Source organism: Nomascus leucogenys, chromosome 8, assembly GCF_006542625.1.
Source record: "Nomascus leucogenys isolate Asia chromosome 8, Asia_NLE_v1, whole genome shotgun sequence".
Taxonomy (NCBI): Eukaryota; Metazoa; Chordata; class Mammalia; order Primates; family Hylobatidae; genus Nomascus; species Nomascus leucogenys.
The window spans coordinates 25,168,562-25,184,347 of NC_044388.1; the positions used below are offsets into that span (position 1 = coordinate 25,168,562).

The 15,786-nt window shown below is 40.7% G+C and overlaps 1 protein-coding gene across 3 annotated transcripts in view; it reads right to left on the bottom strand.

The window, feature by feature from the left end:
- SLC18A1 (solute carrier family 18 member A1) overlaps positions 1–4,786 on the bottom strand; it is a 37,962-nt gene extending 33,176 nt beyond the window's left edge. For 2 of the 3 annotated variants that reach the window (XM_030816441.1, XM_030816442.1), the window contains exons 1-3: positions 2,452–2,575; positions 714–1,077; positions 15–73 (exon numbers count right to left, since the gene is read on the bottom strand). In XM_030816441.1, the coding sequence (XP_030672301.1) occupies positions 15–73; positions 714–1,077; positions 2,452–2,575 (547 nt within the window). Of the gene's footprint in view, positions 1–14; positions 74–713; positions 1,078–2,451; positions 2,699–4,642 lie in introns of those variants that run through there. The other variant, XM_003265232.2, reaches the window with a different exon arrangement.
- Positions 4,787–15,786: the final 11,000 nt, after the last annotated feature.

Below are 15,786 nucleotides of genomic sequence, written 5' to 3' on the forward strand. Positions count from 1 at the left end.
AGCAAGTTACTTACTAACTGTGGAGAGAAACATGATAACAAAGCCAGCAAACATGGGGATATGATATCCAATCCTAAAAGGGAATTGAAAAAAAAAAAGATACAATTCCAACAGGCACTCATACACTTGGACTACATTATTAAATGTAAGTGGGAGCGGAAATGCAGCTATTTGGGTGTACAGTAAAACATGCCTCTGAATGTAGTGTGGAGATGAAATAGGGCATGTGGATGAGTATGAGCAAATAAACAAACATGAAAATATGACCATAGATCAGGGCCAAAATTCTCATTTCCAGAAAGGATAGCCTAGATAGAGTGTATATCTCTTGAAAATATCAGAATAATCCTAAATACAACTCCTGGGAAGCCAGTGCTCTAGATTACAACAGGACTGTCCCATTCATACCCTTTTCCCATGCAAGCCATGCTTTCCCATGCAAGCCCAGGTCACTGATATAACATCACAGCACGCTGATGTTCATGGTTCTCTTCTCAGTACTCAATACTCAATATATCACTAAGAAAATCTGATTCCATGACATTTCATCAGTAACATGTTTTTCTTGGTGTAACGAGCTTTCCAAATAGCTGACTCCCCTGGGGAACCAGACAAGTGAGTATTTCTTCTTTTTCCCTTCCAACCCCCTTTCTATACTTTTCTAGTCCTCCTACTCCTGTGTACCCTGCGGGGCACTGCACCCAGTGTGATACCTGTTGGTGAGAGGGCCCACAAATGGGTTGACCAGAAGTTGCATCACAGCCTTTGAAGCAAACAGAACCCCGACCCATGTATTCTCTTCCTCCAAGAATTCTGTGCCTTGCAAGCAGTTGTTTTTATGAGCTAAGATGGCTTCAGTGGCTGGAGGTGGGATGGTGCTGGCAGTGCCATTCATCCATGCTATTCCACTAGGCACGCTTTCTTCAACAGCCATGGTGTTGTTGTCAAAGAAGGAGAAGATGGTGGAAAAGGCAGGAGAGGCGAGGGCATGTGGGGAACTTCCGGCATGGCCGAGGTGCAGAGAAGAGTTGACTTCTTTGAACTCCATGTCTAATAGGAAGGTGGGCACAATTGGCACTGAAAGTCAAAAAGGACAAGTGATGGGGGCTAAGGACAGATGTCATCTTACCACTGAAACTCAAGGGGCTAAGAACAGATGTTAATTCTACTGAAAGCCAAGGAGGACAGGTGATGGGGGCTAAGGACAGATGTCAACTTACCACTACTAAGATCAAGGGCACTATGATGAGGTTCAGCCTTATGCCCAAGGCTGGCATCTGGATTGGCATGGTTTAAAACCTACTAAAAGACTGTGCCTGCCCAAGTTATCCTATTAGTTAAAGTAGCTAAATTCTGACCTTATACAGTTAGTCCTCATTGTTCATGGTTTCCACATTGGCTAACTCTCCTACTCACTTAGACTGACATGTAACCCCCCAAACCAACACACACTGAACTACCACGACATTTCACAGACATGTCCAGCTCTCACACAGACCTGGCCAGAGGAGGGGATGGGAGGAGGCAGGGCAGGGTGGCCAGAGGAGCCTCAGCTCTGGGACCCCTGGACAGGGCTTGGATCCCAACTCTGGCACCTGTTAGTGGAGAGGCCTTGGGCAAGTCACTTAACACTTCTGAACTTCTTTTTCTCTTTTATAAAAGTAGGATTTACCACGGTGTTTAAGATTTAAGATTATAATTGTGCGTGTGGTGTGTGTGTGTGTGTGTGTGTGTGTGTGTGTGTGTTTCCCCTGGGAGCAATGATTCAGTATTCACTAATTCAGTGTTTGTAGCGACTTTATAGAGCATAACTATAACTACAGAACTATGAATAATGAGAAGTGATTGTATTGGATTAACAACTTGTCTTGGAAATATCCTTATTTAAAAACATATGTTTTACCCAAGAGGAGAAACCTGTTAGTGCCCATTTATACACAGGTATAACTTAATGTAATGATTAGGAGAGTATCAACTTAAAAAAGCAGAATTCTGAGGGAAAGAACCACATAGAAGGCAAGGTCTTGATAAGAAATCGGATATCCAAATAAAATATGCTGTTTTTATAGAGCAGAGGCCAGAAAGGCACCGCTGTGAGAAGATCTCGCTGCCTCAGAGGCACTTGGAGTCATTAGCACCTTGGGAAGACAGTTTGGGGAGGAAGAAAAGCACAGCCAGTTGTGGCTCCGGGCCATCCTCTTCTCCAGACAGACCCTCTCTGGACCTCCTGCTCTTTGAACCTCCTGAGTCTTTTAGCTGTGTTTGACAAGTGTCAGACTGCATTTTCTGCAGGGCTTTTTTTCCAGTCCCCAACAACCTCTGTGTGGTTTTTTTTTTTGAGCATAAAAAGGAACATTCTCAGAAGGATTCACTGTTGAACTCAAGCAGGGTGTATGCTGCCTGCTGGGGCCCACAGCAAATTAACCCTCAGCACAACACCCCCAAACGTACCCACCACAGTAAACAGCATGTTGTCCAGGAACAGAGCGACGAATACCACCACCAGCACCAGCTGCCGGGACGCTCTCCCCTCCTTCAGCAACCGCTGGGGAGCATCCAGAACACTCCGGAGCATGGCGAGGGCCGGGCTGGGACAGTCTTCCCCTGCAGGCTCTTAGGGAAGGTCCTGTGACAGCTACAGGTCTCCTGCAGCCTTTATGGAAGAGGGGAGGGAGTCTGCCCAGATGAATAAAACTCACTATTAAAACGAAAAGTGCAAAGAGTTGCAAGTAGTAGGACGATATTTGGAGACATCTCAATGTCTGTATCACTGTTCACTTCTTATACGTCTCAATAACTCTACCTGGTTCCCAGAATGGCTTCCTGGTAAGCATTGCTTACTAGCTATTTATGTCTGGATTTATATCTAGCCATTAATTTCCCTTGAATTTAATGGCTAGATATAAATCCAGATAAAAATAGATGCTCTACAGATCGCTTAACCCTTTGTTTTTCAAACATACGACATTTATTTGCCTATCACCTTGATGGTTTATGTCATATCTGAGGACTACCTGTACTATCATTTACTTCATCTTTTTCCTCTAGATCCACTCTTTGAAAATATTGAGATACTGCCAGGTATGGTGGGATGTGCCTGGAGTCTCAGTTACTTGAGAGGCTGAGGTGGGAGGATATCTTGAGCCCAGGAGTTTGAGTTCAGCCTGGACAACATAGCAAGACCCCTAACTCTCAAAAAAATTTTAAAACCAACAGAGATGTTGATATCATGTTTCAAAAGTTATTTTATGTGGCATGCAAAAAAAGTATGGCCTCTGTTCTAGGTGCTACCCCAAAATATTTCATGTGGCACAGTGTGACTTGGGCTGCCCACTGAGAAACACTGGTGTAGACCAAACTTCATCTCATAGACAAGAAACCTGAGCCTCTGGAGGTTAGGAGATTTGTTTGGGGTTGCACAATTAGTGCCAAACTGGGATGAAACCCCAAGCTTTTCAACTTGCAGGTTTATCCTCTACCATGTTCCCTTGCTCTGTGGTTCTAGAAGCACGCTCATTCTTTTATTTGAGCTACAAACTCCTGATCAGAAAGATGCCTTCGTCGGTGAAAATAAAATATTGACTTTCATGATTAGTTTGCCATTTAGGATTTCATATCATTAGCCAGCATTAAGTCACAGTACCTTGTCAAACTTCAAGTAATAACAGTTTCTGGAGAGAATTTCATTTTCTTTGATGTGGCTTCTGTTGTGGTATTGACAATACCAGTCATTTAAATTTTAAAATAGATTACCGTCATGAAATCTATCGGGCCCTAAAAACTGTATACTCTTTGAGTTAGTAACTCTACTTCAAGGAACCCATCCTAAAAAAAAAAGATCAGAGATGCAGTGAAAGACTTATACTCAAAAAGATCAATTGCAGAATTATTTTTCTTAGTGAAAAAAGTCAAACATGTTAATGGTGGATTATTAAGCAGCTCTTAAAAATTATATTTTCAAATAATTTTAATGACGTAGGAAATACTATTACTATAATGTTAAGTAAAAAAGGGAAATTGTCTAAATATAAATATATGGGCACATTTTTGAGAGACTAGAGAGATACTCAAATGCCAGTTATTTATAATCAATGACTTTGGTTATCCTCTGTGTATTTCTAAATATTCAATAATGAGCTACTTTTGTAATTAAAGAAGTAAATGATTTTAAATGATTATCACTGAAATTCAGTAGTCAGCCTCAGGTGTTGGGAGTATCCCAAGCACTGAGCTACTGTGTTCTAAGCCCAGGGCTGGAAGAACCCTCTCACTACTACAGATTAATGTGACCAAGGTCCTACGTGAACCAAATTCTCAGTTAAGTTTTAACTAGTAAATGCATGCAATTACTTACGATCCTTCATTTCTCTGTATAAATGAGGTATTTCTGAATACAAATTGACTTAGGATATGCATGGATAAGAATAAAAGACGAGCCATGGAAAATTAAAAAGCATAGCGAATGAAGTAAGTACTACAAAGAGAGAGAAAAACACACACCAAAATCTCAAAACAAAAACAAACAAAACCAGGAATTTGCCAACAAATCAATAGTAAACTTTACTGAACAGTCAAAATCCTCTGAGAGAGACACGAATCGCAAGGAAAGATTAAATTTGTCCGGAGAGAGACAAAATCTTACCTTGGAGCCCATCTTGGTGTGAGGCACTCAGTGAGGTATTGGCAGCTGTTAGCAAGACAGCAGGGATACTGTTCTCTCAATGTGGATGTGCTGATGGATTTATTGCCTCCTGTAATCTGAGGATGCTGTGTATGTGTGCGTGTGTGTGCCTCTGTCCACAAAGATTTAATTGCAACCTCCAACAGGGTTCATTCAGACCCTTAGCTCCCTGCGTCAAAGGCAGGAAGGCAGGGCTGGAGAGGATAGAGAGGGCAGATATTATCCTAAGCAAAGAGGCACTGGACTGCACTGTTTTGCCTCTCTGCTTATCTATCATTGAACTCTTTAACTCTTGCCTGGGTCTGAATACAAACTGGAAGCCAAGATGGAACCAGCGTGCAGTTCCTGTTCCTTGCTGCTTAGTCAAAGAGGCTCCATGTACCCCAATTAGCTTTCTGGAAAGAAACAATGCACGTTGTTCTCAAGCCGTAAAAACCCAACATCTATGGCCTCTGTAAAGGCTTAGATTGTGCACTGTGTCTTCACATCTCAATACTGGTTCAGTGCCTGATACATGGTAGCATCCAATAAATATTTCTTGCATGGACGACTGGATGGTTAACCACAGTAGAAAGTGCAGCTCATTGTGGGATCTTGAGAGGCTCTAATGATCTATATTATTCTGACATTAAACCATTGGTGGCTCAAAGAACATAAACAATTTACGAAAAAGCAAATACACTCCATGAGCAAGGGCAGTGCAGAGGTTTCCTATTTGTGGAACTGGTTGGCCCCTCCTAATTGTGGGAATTAACTAGGGGACTTTGGATTTAATGCTAAAAAAAAGGAAAGAGTTTTTTAATTTTATTATTTTTATTTTTGAGACAGAGTCTCGCTCTATCACCCAGGCTGGAGTGCAGTGGCATGATCTTGACTCACTGCAACCTCCACCACCTGGATTCAAGCAATCTTCTAATCTCAGCCTCCTGAGTAGCTGGGATTACAGGTGCATGCCACCATGCTCAGCTAATTTTTGTACTTTTAGTAGACACAGGGTTTCACCATGTTGCCAGGCTGGTCTTGAACTCTTGAACTCAAGCGATCCTCCTGCCTTGGCCTGTCAAAGTGCTGGAATTACAGACATGAGCCACAGCGCCCGGCTTAGATGGAAAGAGTTTTAAAATGTAAACCTAGAGAGAGAAATAGGGATAGGAAACAAAGACATCAGCAGAGTGTATTCATTGCTATAGTTTGCTGCTGTAACAAATTACTACAAACTGGTGGCTCAAAACAACACGTATTTAGTATCTTGCAGTTCTGGAGGTCAGAAGTCCAAAATACATCATACTGGGTTAAAATGAAGGTGTTGGCAGGGCTGCACTTCTTCTGGAGATTCTGGGGGAGGGTTGTTTCCTTGCCTTTTCCAGCTTCCAGAGGCCTCCTGCATTTCTTGGCTCCTGGCCACTTTTACCCTCAAAGCTAATAGCAATGCATTTTCAACTCTCGCTCTGACTCTGAGCCTTCTGCCTCCCTCTTTCACTTGTAAGGACTCACGGGATGACCCTGGGCCCACCCAGGTATTCCAAGATCACCTCCCCATCTCAAGATCCTTAATCATATCTGCAAAGTCCCTTTTACCATGTAAGGCAACATACTCACAGGTTCCAGGATTAGGAGGTGGACATCTCTGGGGTGCCACTGTCTACTCTCTACAGGGAGCATGGTACACTGCCCCCCAATTACATGCAGGGCCTGTGGCCTGAGCCTCTAGGGAATGAGAGGGTTAGGGCCAAAAGATGGAGGAGCTGTATTAATAAAGATATTTGCAAGACTCTGGGCATAAGGCAGCATCCTTTTTGGAGCCCAGGTGACAATTCTGCCACCATGCCCTCCACCCTAAGTGCAGTGTTAGAACTCTGAGGATTGACAGCCTCCAGCATAGTATAGCTGTGTCCAATAGAGGGCGCTAGAGGCAGAGGGCTTGGGTAGAGCAGCCTCACAGGGATGTTCCGAGACACCATCTAACCGGGGATGACGCCCCAAAATTGGGAAATCATGATTTTGGGAAACTGAGGGCCTGGGAAAGCAGGTATACACTAAGAATCATCATATGTTGGGCAATGATAAGAATAACAGCAACAATTACAGTAGCTATCATTTATAGATTACCTGCTATTTGGGCATGTTTCTAATACATACTCATATATTATATGGATAATACATATTAGTTCAAATAGATACATGTTTTCAGTTTACTGTAACCATGCTAGTATTCACGCGCTGGCCAAGTCTGGGGTCTCCTCACAAATGCCCATCACTATTAATAATCAAATTTTTGTCCATTAAAAATGAATGAGCACTCATCTTCCTCCCTTTAATCATACAATGTAAAAAAAAATAGCTGTGAGTACAGTGGAATGGAAATTCACATACACTGTTAGTAGCTAGGCAAATACCATTCTTTTAGAAAGTAATGCAGCTTTCTATCTTTTGTCTTTTAAGTTATAAAATGCATGTTGCTTTTGACCCAGTAATTTCACTTCTTAGCAATCTATCTAAAAAGGTATGCTAAAATATGGGGGAAGGGAGGGAAATCATAGGTACAAAATTTTTATCATAGGATTTAGAGAAAAACTAGAAACATCTCAAATGTCCAACTGCAGAAATTATTTAAGTGCATGAGCTTGAAGGACTGTCATGTTGCCCTTAAAACAGATTTAAAAAAAGGTTATAATGAAGACTATATATCAAGCTGGAAAAAATTTTATATAGAAAAATAAACATATAATTTATATTTATAGATTACATATATAACATATAATTTATATTTATAGATTACATATATAACATGTAATTTATATTCTATAATATGTTATACATAATATGTGTAATTTATATTATATGTATATACACACAGATATTATGACAGAAAGTAAAAAGGTAGAATATAAAACTTTGTGTAGATTGGGTCTGGGCATGGTGGCTCATGCCTGTAATCTCACCACTTTGGGAGGCTGAGGCAGGTAGATTACTTGAGGTCGGGAGTTCAAGACCAGCCTGGCCAACATGACAAAACCTTGACTCTACTAAAAATACAAAAGTTAGCCAGGCTTGGTGGTGCACACCTGTAGTCCCAACTACTTGAGGGGCTGAGGCACAAGAATTACTTGAACCTGGGAGGCAGAGGTTGCAGTAAGCCGAGATCGCTCCACTGCACTCCAGCCTGGGCAATAGAGTGAGACTCTGTCTCAAAAAAAAAAAAAAAAAAAACCTTTATGTAAATTCACAGTAGCATTATGCACAATAGCTAAAAGGTGAAAGCAACCCACATGTCCCTCAATGGATGAATAAAGGAAATTATGACCCATGCTATAACATGGATGAATATTGAGGACATTATGCTAAGTGAAATAAACCAGTCACCACAGGACAAATACTATGTAATTCCATTTATATGACGTAAGTATAACAGTCAATTTCATAGAAATAGAAAATATGATGGTGGTTTCCAGCGTCTGAGGGAAGAGGGAAATGGGAAGTGATTGTTTAATGGGTGTAGAGTTTCAATTTTGCAAGACGAAAACTTCTGGAGATTGGTCAGTTGCACAATAATGTGGGTATACTTAACACGAGTGAACCATACACTTAAAAATGGTTAAAATGGTAGATTTTATGTCATGTATATTTTTCCACAATTAAAAACATAAAAACAATACTTTATTTACATTGTGATTATATAAGTGGTTAGGCCCAATGGCAAAATTATGGAAGATTTTTAATTTATTATTTAAATAATAGTGAACAAAACTTAAAAATGAAGCATGGCCAGTAAAAAGTAACAGCTCAGTCTATACTGGTGGACTCTGAGTCCTTGCAAAGAAATAATAATTTCTAGCCAGAGCATCCTGCTGAGAACTCTCTGAGACTGAAATTGAAGTTTGAGGCTCTTTGATAGTGGCTCTGTTATCTTTCTAGTTAAAGTGGTTGGCATACAACATCCTCAGACAGACAGCTTTTTCTCTGGGCCAAATAATATCTATAACCCAATTACATGTACCCTGGGCTGTGGCTGACATGACCTGGCAGAAGAGACAGTCCTGTGACTCAGAGCTGGAGGGTGCTTTTGTTTCTCATTGCTTCCTGTTTCCTGTGCTGTTCAAATATTTAACAATCAGTTCCAACTTCTTCCATTCAGCATATGTCATTATCCCAGCCTCAGATTGGAGGCTGACTTTGGTTCAGAAGTCACAGACTTCTGAAAACAAAGCCAAAGAGGAGTCAGTGCTGATACTTTACAGCCATGATCTGCAGGGCCCTGTGGACCCTGTAGGAGTGGATATGTGTCCATAAAAATAGGGAACTGCATGTCTGTAAACCAAGGGAAGTGCTGGTTTCAGATCCAAGGGAATAGGAGACGCTAAAAAAGTAAAATCGAAATCAGCTGGAACCCCATTGAACAGTTCTATGGTAGGGACAGTGGTAGCAAACACAGCAATAAATAAGTGATAGGAAAATTCAGTTAGGAAAATTCAGGCCCTACCCCCAACCCACCACCAAAACTGGCATCCCTTCACAACATCAAAAATATTTGGAAAATAAAAAAATAAAAAATAACAATACATGCTGGGTGTGGTAGCTGACATCTGTAATCCCAGTGCTTTGGGAGGCCAAAGCAGGAGGACTGCTTGAGCCCAGGAGGTCGAGCCTGCAGTGAGCCATGATCAAGCCACTGCACTCCTGGGTGACAGAGCAAGACTCATGTCTCAAAACAACAACAACAACAACAACAAAAATCCAATCAACCAACCAACAAACAAAGGAAAAAAACCAATGCAACCATAAAAAATAACACAAGTAGAAAACAAAGTACAATAACTACTTCTACAGCATTTACCTTGTATCAGGTATTAAAAGTAATCCAGAGATGACTTAAAGTATACAGGAGGATGTACACGGGTTATGTGCAAATACCACACCATTTTATATCAGAGACTTGAGCATTCATGGATTTTGGTTTCTGCAGGAGGTCCTGGAACCAATACAGCATGGATACTGAGAGATGATTATATACCATTTCAAAAACCCTCTTTAACTACCCAGGGTCAGCCTGGCCACTTTCCCCGATAGTCAGGGTGCATTAACTCTGCCTAGTTTGACTCAAACCTGCTTTGCATGGAAAATACAGCCACAGTTACATCGACTGGCCAGAACTTCAGCCTCCTTCCCTTTGTTTCATCTTGGAGCTATGCAGGAGATGATTAAGAAGCAGACTGGCCAGATCCAGAAGCAGAGATATCAAGTTCTATGACACGTGGGAGACGTTGCCCTGGATCATGGTTATCTGTCTGTAGAGCCTAAACTTTAAGGGCAGGGGTTTTATCCTACCCGTCTTGGCATTCCACCCAGCACCAAGCATCTGGCCCAGTAGAGGTGATCAATAGCTATTGATAGTTGTTGTCGGTAATGATGAGGAGGAGTCATTCTCACCTCTCTGAGCATCACATAAGACTGGCAAGGTATTGGAAGCTTTGAAGGAGATGTGAACCTCCCAGAGCCCTGGTGCTTCAGGATAGGAATAAGGATATTCCAGCTTTCACTTGCAATTCAGCTCTCAACCCCACCTGTCCTTGATTGTGTGAGCAGAATTTCACAGGCAGAGCTGATGCGTTTAAAACCCACCACAGATTCTTGAGATCTTAGCCTTGGCAATGGCTCCTTGTTAAGTTTAATTTATATGCAAGATATAGAAAAAAATCTACCGTCCCCAAAATCATTGTGGGTGACCAGGGAGTCTGTGGAAATATCCATAATTTCAATGGAGCAGGAAGGGCCAGTGTTAATATCTCTTAGAGACAAATGCCATGCTTTCTACAAATATCTTTTTAGAAATACTAGGACACAGAAAAGAAGCATCTAGATGATCAGTTTCAGTCCTGTGTCTGCCATTCACTTAGCTGTGAGACTTCGGACAAACTACCTGATTGCTTGGTACTTCCATTTGCTGACTTAGAGCATTCTTGTGAAGATTCAAAAAGAATAAATGAACAATAAACACTTAGAAGAGTTCCTGGCACCCAGTAGGCACATAATATTTATCCTATGCACTTACTTATCAGAAAAACAGTAAACCACTAACTCTGCTCTCACTGAACTCTTTTTGTTGAGGGAATTTCTAAAAATTAAGTTCCCTAAAATAAATTCCTCTTCTAAATGCAGCATTCACTGTGAACTGCTTCAGAACTCTTATCTCATGCTAACCATGAGAATGCATAAACCTTGCTCAAGACTTACTTCCACCCAACATTGTTCCTCAAAACCAAATCCTTCCCAAGTTATGTCTAACTGAAAAAACCCACCTCCCCTCCTCAGCGCCCCTGGCCAATACTCTCTGACCTTTCTCTTACCAGGTAGACAACCCAGCATGCTGTTCCACACTGTTTTGGATGAAAAATCATGTGTGTTGATCTTATCTCTACAATTCAGCCTTTAGCTGCTTTGAAATAATGTATTATATAGTAATGTCGCCTTTGCTTTAAAGATGCAACCCAAGCCCAGAGGCACAGAACTAGTTAGGAGCAAACCTGAGGCTGCTCCTCCAACTCTCAGTCCAATGTACTCACCAGTGAGAGCAGAAATATGTCCTGCGGTCCTTCTGCGGTTCTGCAGTTTTCAGCATCACGCTGAGTTCATGAGCAGTGCTCACTCGGTATGTACTTGTTGATAGAAAATGTCATTCAAGTACTTTGACTTCTCTGATGAACAGATCATAAATAAACCAAGAATTAAGGCCTTTTCTGGCAATGGTCAGATTCAGACTTTGAGGCAGTGCTGCCATATTGCTATGACAACTGGTGGAAATGATCCAAATTAGAATATGTCCCCAAAATTTTTCCAGATGCTGTCCTATGTTATGAGTCCAGTTGGTCCCCAGGTCATCTTTGACACAGAAAAGAGGCTTCAGGCAGATGCCAGGTCAGATCCTGGGTCTTAGATTTTTATTTCAGAGGATCAGACACCCACAACTGTTTTAGAACTAATTTGGTTTTCCGAAGTTCCCTTAGATGAGGTTAGAATAAACCCTCTACAATTATTCTGCATCAGAAAGGATCTCTCAGACTTACCCAGATTTGTAAACAAGCAACAGAGCCAAAACTGAGTGGCTTCAGAGGCCAGGGAGTAAAAAAGGAACGACTGTCTAGAAAGCTTAGACTGCTGGTATCTCACTTCCAGAACTTAGGAAAATCACTTTACTTCCCTAAGATTCAGTTTCCTCATCTGTAAATTAGGGAGTTAAGTCTAGCTGAGTGCTAAGATCTATTCTAGGTTTTACAATCATTCTTGTCTTAGAAGTAAAACAATGAATTCTTATCTAACGTTGACTCTATGTCATCTATTACTAACCGCTGTGACCTGATTTCTATCAGGTCTTTCTAATATAGAACTTTTAACTTACCTGATTGCATGCTTGTTTTACCACTAGCGATAAAACCTGCTCCCTGTTAAAGTGAAAATTATACCATTTTAAACAGAAGCACCTTATTATTTCTCTTTGTACTTTTGATTCAAAAGCATAATGAATGTTCATGCCAAAAATGTGACAAATTAAAAAAGAAAGCAAAACATCTCATAACTCAGAGTAGTCACCATTAATATCAGTATATATTTCTTTACAATATTTTCCAAGTGTATGTGTACACAAATAGATAATACAAATTTCATAGTGTATGCCACTTCATATAGAATGCTCTGTCAGTACTGTGTTATGAAAATTTTCCCAGGCTTCCATCTTAATGTCTGAATAACTTTTCATCAGATCAAAGTATCTGATTCTTTTTTGTTGGAACATTTGGGATGTGAGAAGACTCTCATGATCTGGAAACAAAAGAGGGTCTTTGACAAAGGATACTTGGAGTTTCAAGGACAGGTGTCCCCATTTCAGACAGCCAGGCGACAGGAAAGCAGTACTCGGTAAGAGACTTTCCATCCATCAGCTTCTTCTTGGTCTGTATATTTAAACATTTGCATCACCCTCTTAAGTAGCCATTTTTCTGATCATAGGGCGCCCTCTGCTCTTTCCCTTCTATTGTACAACACATCTGTGACCCCAGTGACAAAGAAAGTAATATGGGATATGGAAGAAAACCAGAGATCTCAGTTTTAGGAGGTCAAAGTACAATTTCCAGCCTATACACCTCACTCTGCATCGGATGGTCAGAATTTAAAAACAGCCAACACGGCCAGGTGCAGTGACTCACGTCTGTATTCCCAGCGCTTTGGGAGGCTGAGATGGGTGGATCACCTGAGATCAGCATTTGGAGACCAGCCTGGCCAACAGGGAGAAACCCCATCTCTACTAAAAATACAAAAATTAGCTGGGTGTGGTGGTGGGCACCTGTAATCCCAGCTACTAAGGAGACTGAGGCATGAGAATCACTTGAACCCGGGAGGTGGAGGTTGCAGTGAGCCGAGATCATGCCACTGCACTCCAGCCTGGGCGACAGAGCAAGACTCTGACTCAAAAAAAAAAACCAAAAAAACAAACAAAAACAAACAAACAAAACCAACAACAAAATATATAATTAATTAGCTTCCTCTCCCATCTTATGCTGAAAATGTTGTATTGATGATTTTATATTGGCATATGCCTTGTTATATAGAAACACATAGGTCTATTTATTTAATCTGCTGTGGTTTGTCTTCATAGTATTTTCCTTGATTAGAATTTTCCAGCAAATAAAGAGAGATACACATTATACGGGAAAAGATCAGTCACTGGCATGAGATTTTCTTACCCCTCTCTTCTCTATTTTTCTTCCCCAATAACGATTTGTAATAAAAGAATAAGAGTTTGCCTTTCTGTCTAAGGTGTTGATTTCTGAAAGTTTCTTTTTAAATTCTTGAGAAGCAGGCATGACACGAAATCTTCCCAACTCACAGGTGGAGATTCAAACACAGAAGGAATTGAGGATTGGCCCAAGGTTACACTCTGCATAAGGAGACAGTCAGCACCGAAACTGCGCTGGTGATTCTGAGTCTCATGTTTTGACCACATTCCCTACTCCTGGGGAATTCCTGGGATTTTTGCATTCCTTGGGAGTAAAACAAGGATATGGTTTCAGCAAATAACAGGAGGACAATAGCCAGTATACAATATCCGTAGGGTGATTCTTCCTTGGTGGGGGGCGGGGAACCCTCCATATGGAAGAATAAGGTTGGTGGACAACTGTTCATTTTTAAGAAAAAAGCAACACATTTTCATTTATCTAACAGATATTTACTAAGTACTATGTGTAAGTTACCTTGCTAGGTACTTTAGATAGAAGACAAGAAAATGATAAGATACAGTCCCTGCTTAATACAAACTACTCAACTAGTCCAGGAGACATATCATTTCTTTCTTAGAAAAGAGCCTGACACGGCCAGACATGGTGGCTCACACCTGTAATCCCAGCACTTTGGGAGGCCGAGGTGAGCAGATCACGAGGTCAGGAGTTCAAGACCAGCCTGGCCAACATGGTGAAACCCCGTCTCTACTAAAAATACAAAAATTAGCTGGGCGGTGGCAGGCACCTGTAATCCCAGCTACTTGGCAGGCTGAGGCAGGAGAATCGCTTGAGCCCAGGAGGCGCAGGTGGCAGTAGCCGAGATCATGCCATTGTACTCCATCCTGGCTAACAAAAGCAAGAATATGTCTAAAAAAAAAAAAAAAAAAAGAGCCTGACACATATTAATTAACACATAAATACTCTATTAATCAATAAATCAAAGCATGTAATAATAATGTTAGCTAAGACATATCTAGCCTTTGCTATTTGCCAAATACTTTGCATTACCTCTTTTAATACAATAATTTTATGAAGATAATATTATTATTCTCATTTTACAAACTAGAAAAGTGAGGCCTAGAGAGAATAAATTTTGTTCAAAGTCATAGAACTAATCAACTCAGGACTTAAACTAAGTGTGTCTGACTTCAGAGTCCATGCCCCAAGCCCCTGATAGAGGAAAAACTTCAGCTGACTTAAATTTAAATGTGTTTAATTGAGCAGTGAACGATTTGCGAATCAGGCAGCCCCCAGAATCACAGCAGATTCGGAGAGACTACAGGGATGCCTTGTGGTCAGAACAAATTTATAGATAAAAAAGGGAAGTGATGTACAGAAATCAGAAGTGAGGTACAGATAGAGCTAGATTGGTTACAGCTCAGTGTTTGCCTTATTTGAACACAGTTTGAACACTCAGCAGTGTATGAGTATCTGAAGTACCACTGCTGGGATTGGCCAAGACTCAGCTACTGTTACAGGCGCAAACTCCTAAGTTAGGTTTTCAATTTTGTCTACCTATTAAGTTAGGTTGCAGTTCATCCACAAGGACTCAAATATAGAAGTACAGAGTCCTTCTCGGGCCATATTTAGTTTGTTTTAGCACCTCTTACCCTTAATATTGTGCAAGCCCCCCACCTCCAGGTGATACTCTCTCTGTGTGAGTATATGTGACTTTTGGATATTTAATACACATTTCAGAAGAGAAAAAGATTTTTCTCTCCAAATTGCAGCACCAATTATTGACATCAATGCACACTTTCCTGCTTTTTACCAATGTACAAACATGTTCTACACTATTGCAACTGGTCTATATCTGTGCTAAGCTTTCACTCAATATTATTTTGTAGAAATAGTTTCAAATACTTGAATTCCACCAGCTATATATCATATTCATGTCAGTATCTATTAAATATACACTACTGGTGCAGTTTATTATTATGGGAAATTTAGGTTACTATTTCATTTTCACTCTGATGAATAGCATTGCCATAACAAGCTATAAACATTTATTCCTTTGGTTAATAAATACATCATTGAGATCATGGAATCAAATTATTGGATCAAACTGTGTGAACAAGTTTATGATCCCTAACCTATACCAGGTTGCTTTCCAGAAGGCTTGGCCAATTTCCAAAGCCATCAGAAATGAGCTGGTGCAACACTTAGCCCCGAATCCTGCCAACACTTAAAAAAAATCATTTATGGGGTGAGGGGGGAGGGACAGCATTAGGAGATATACTTAATGCTAAATGACAAGTTAATGGGTGCAGCACACCAACATGGCACATGGATACATATGTAACAAACCTGCACATTGTGCACATGTACCCTAAAACTTAA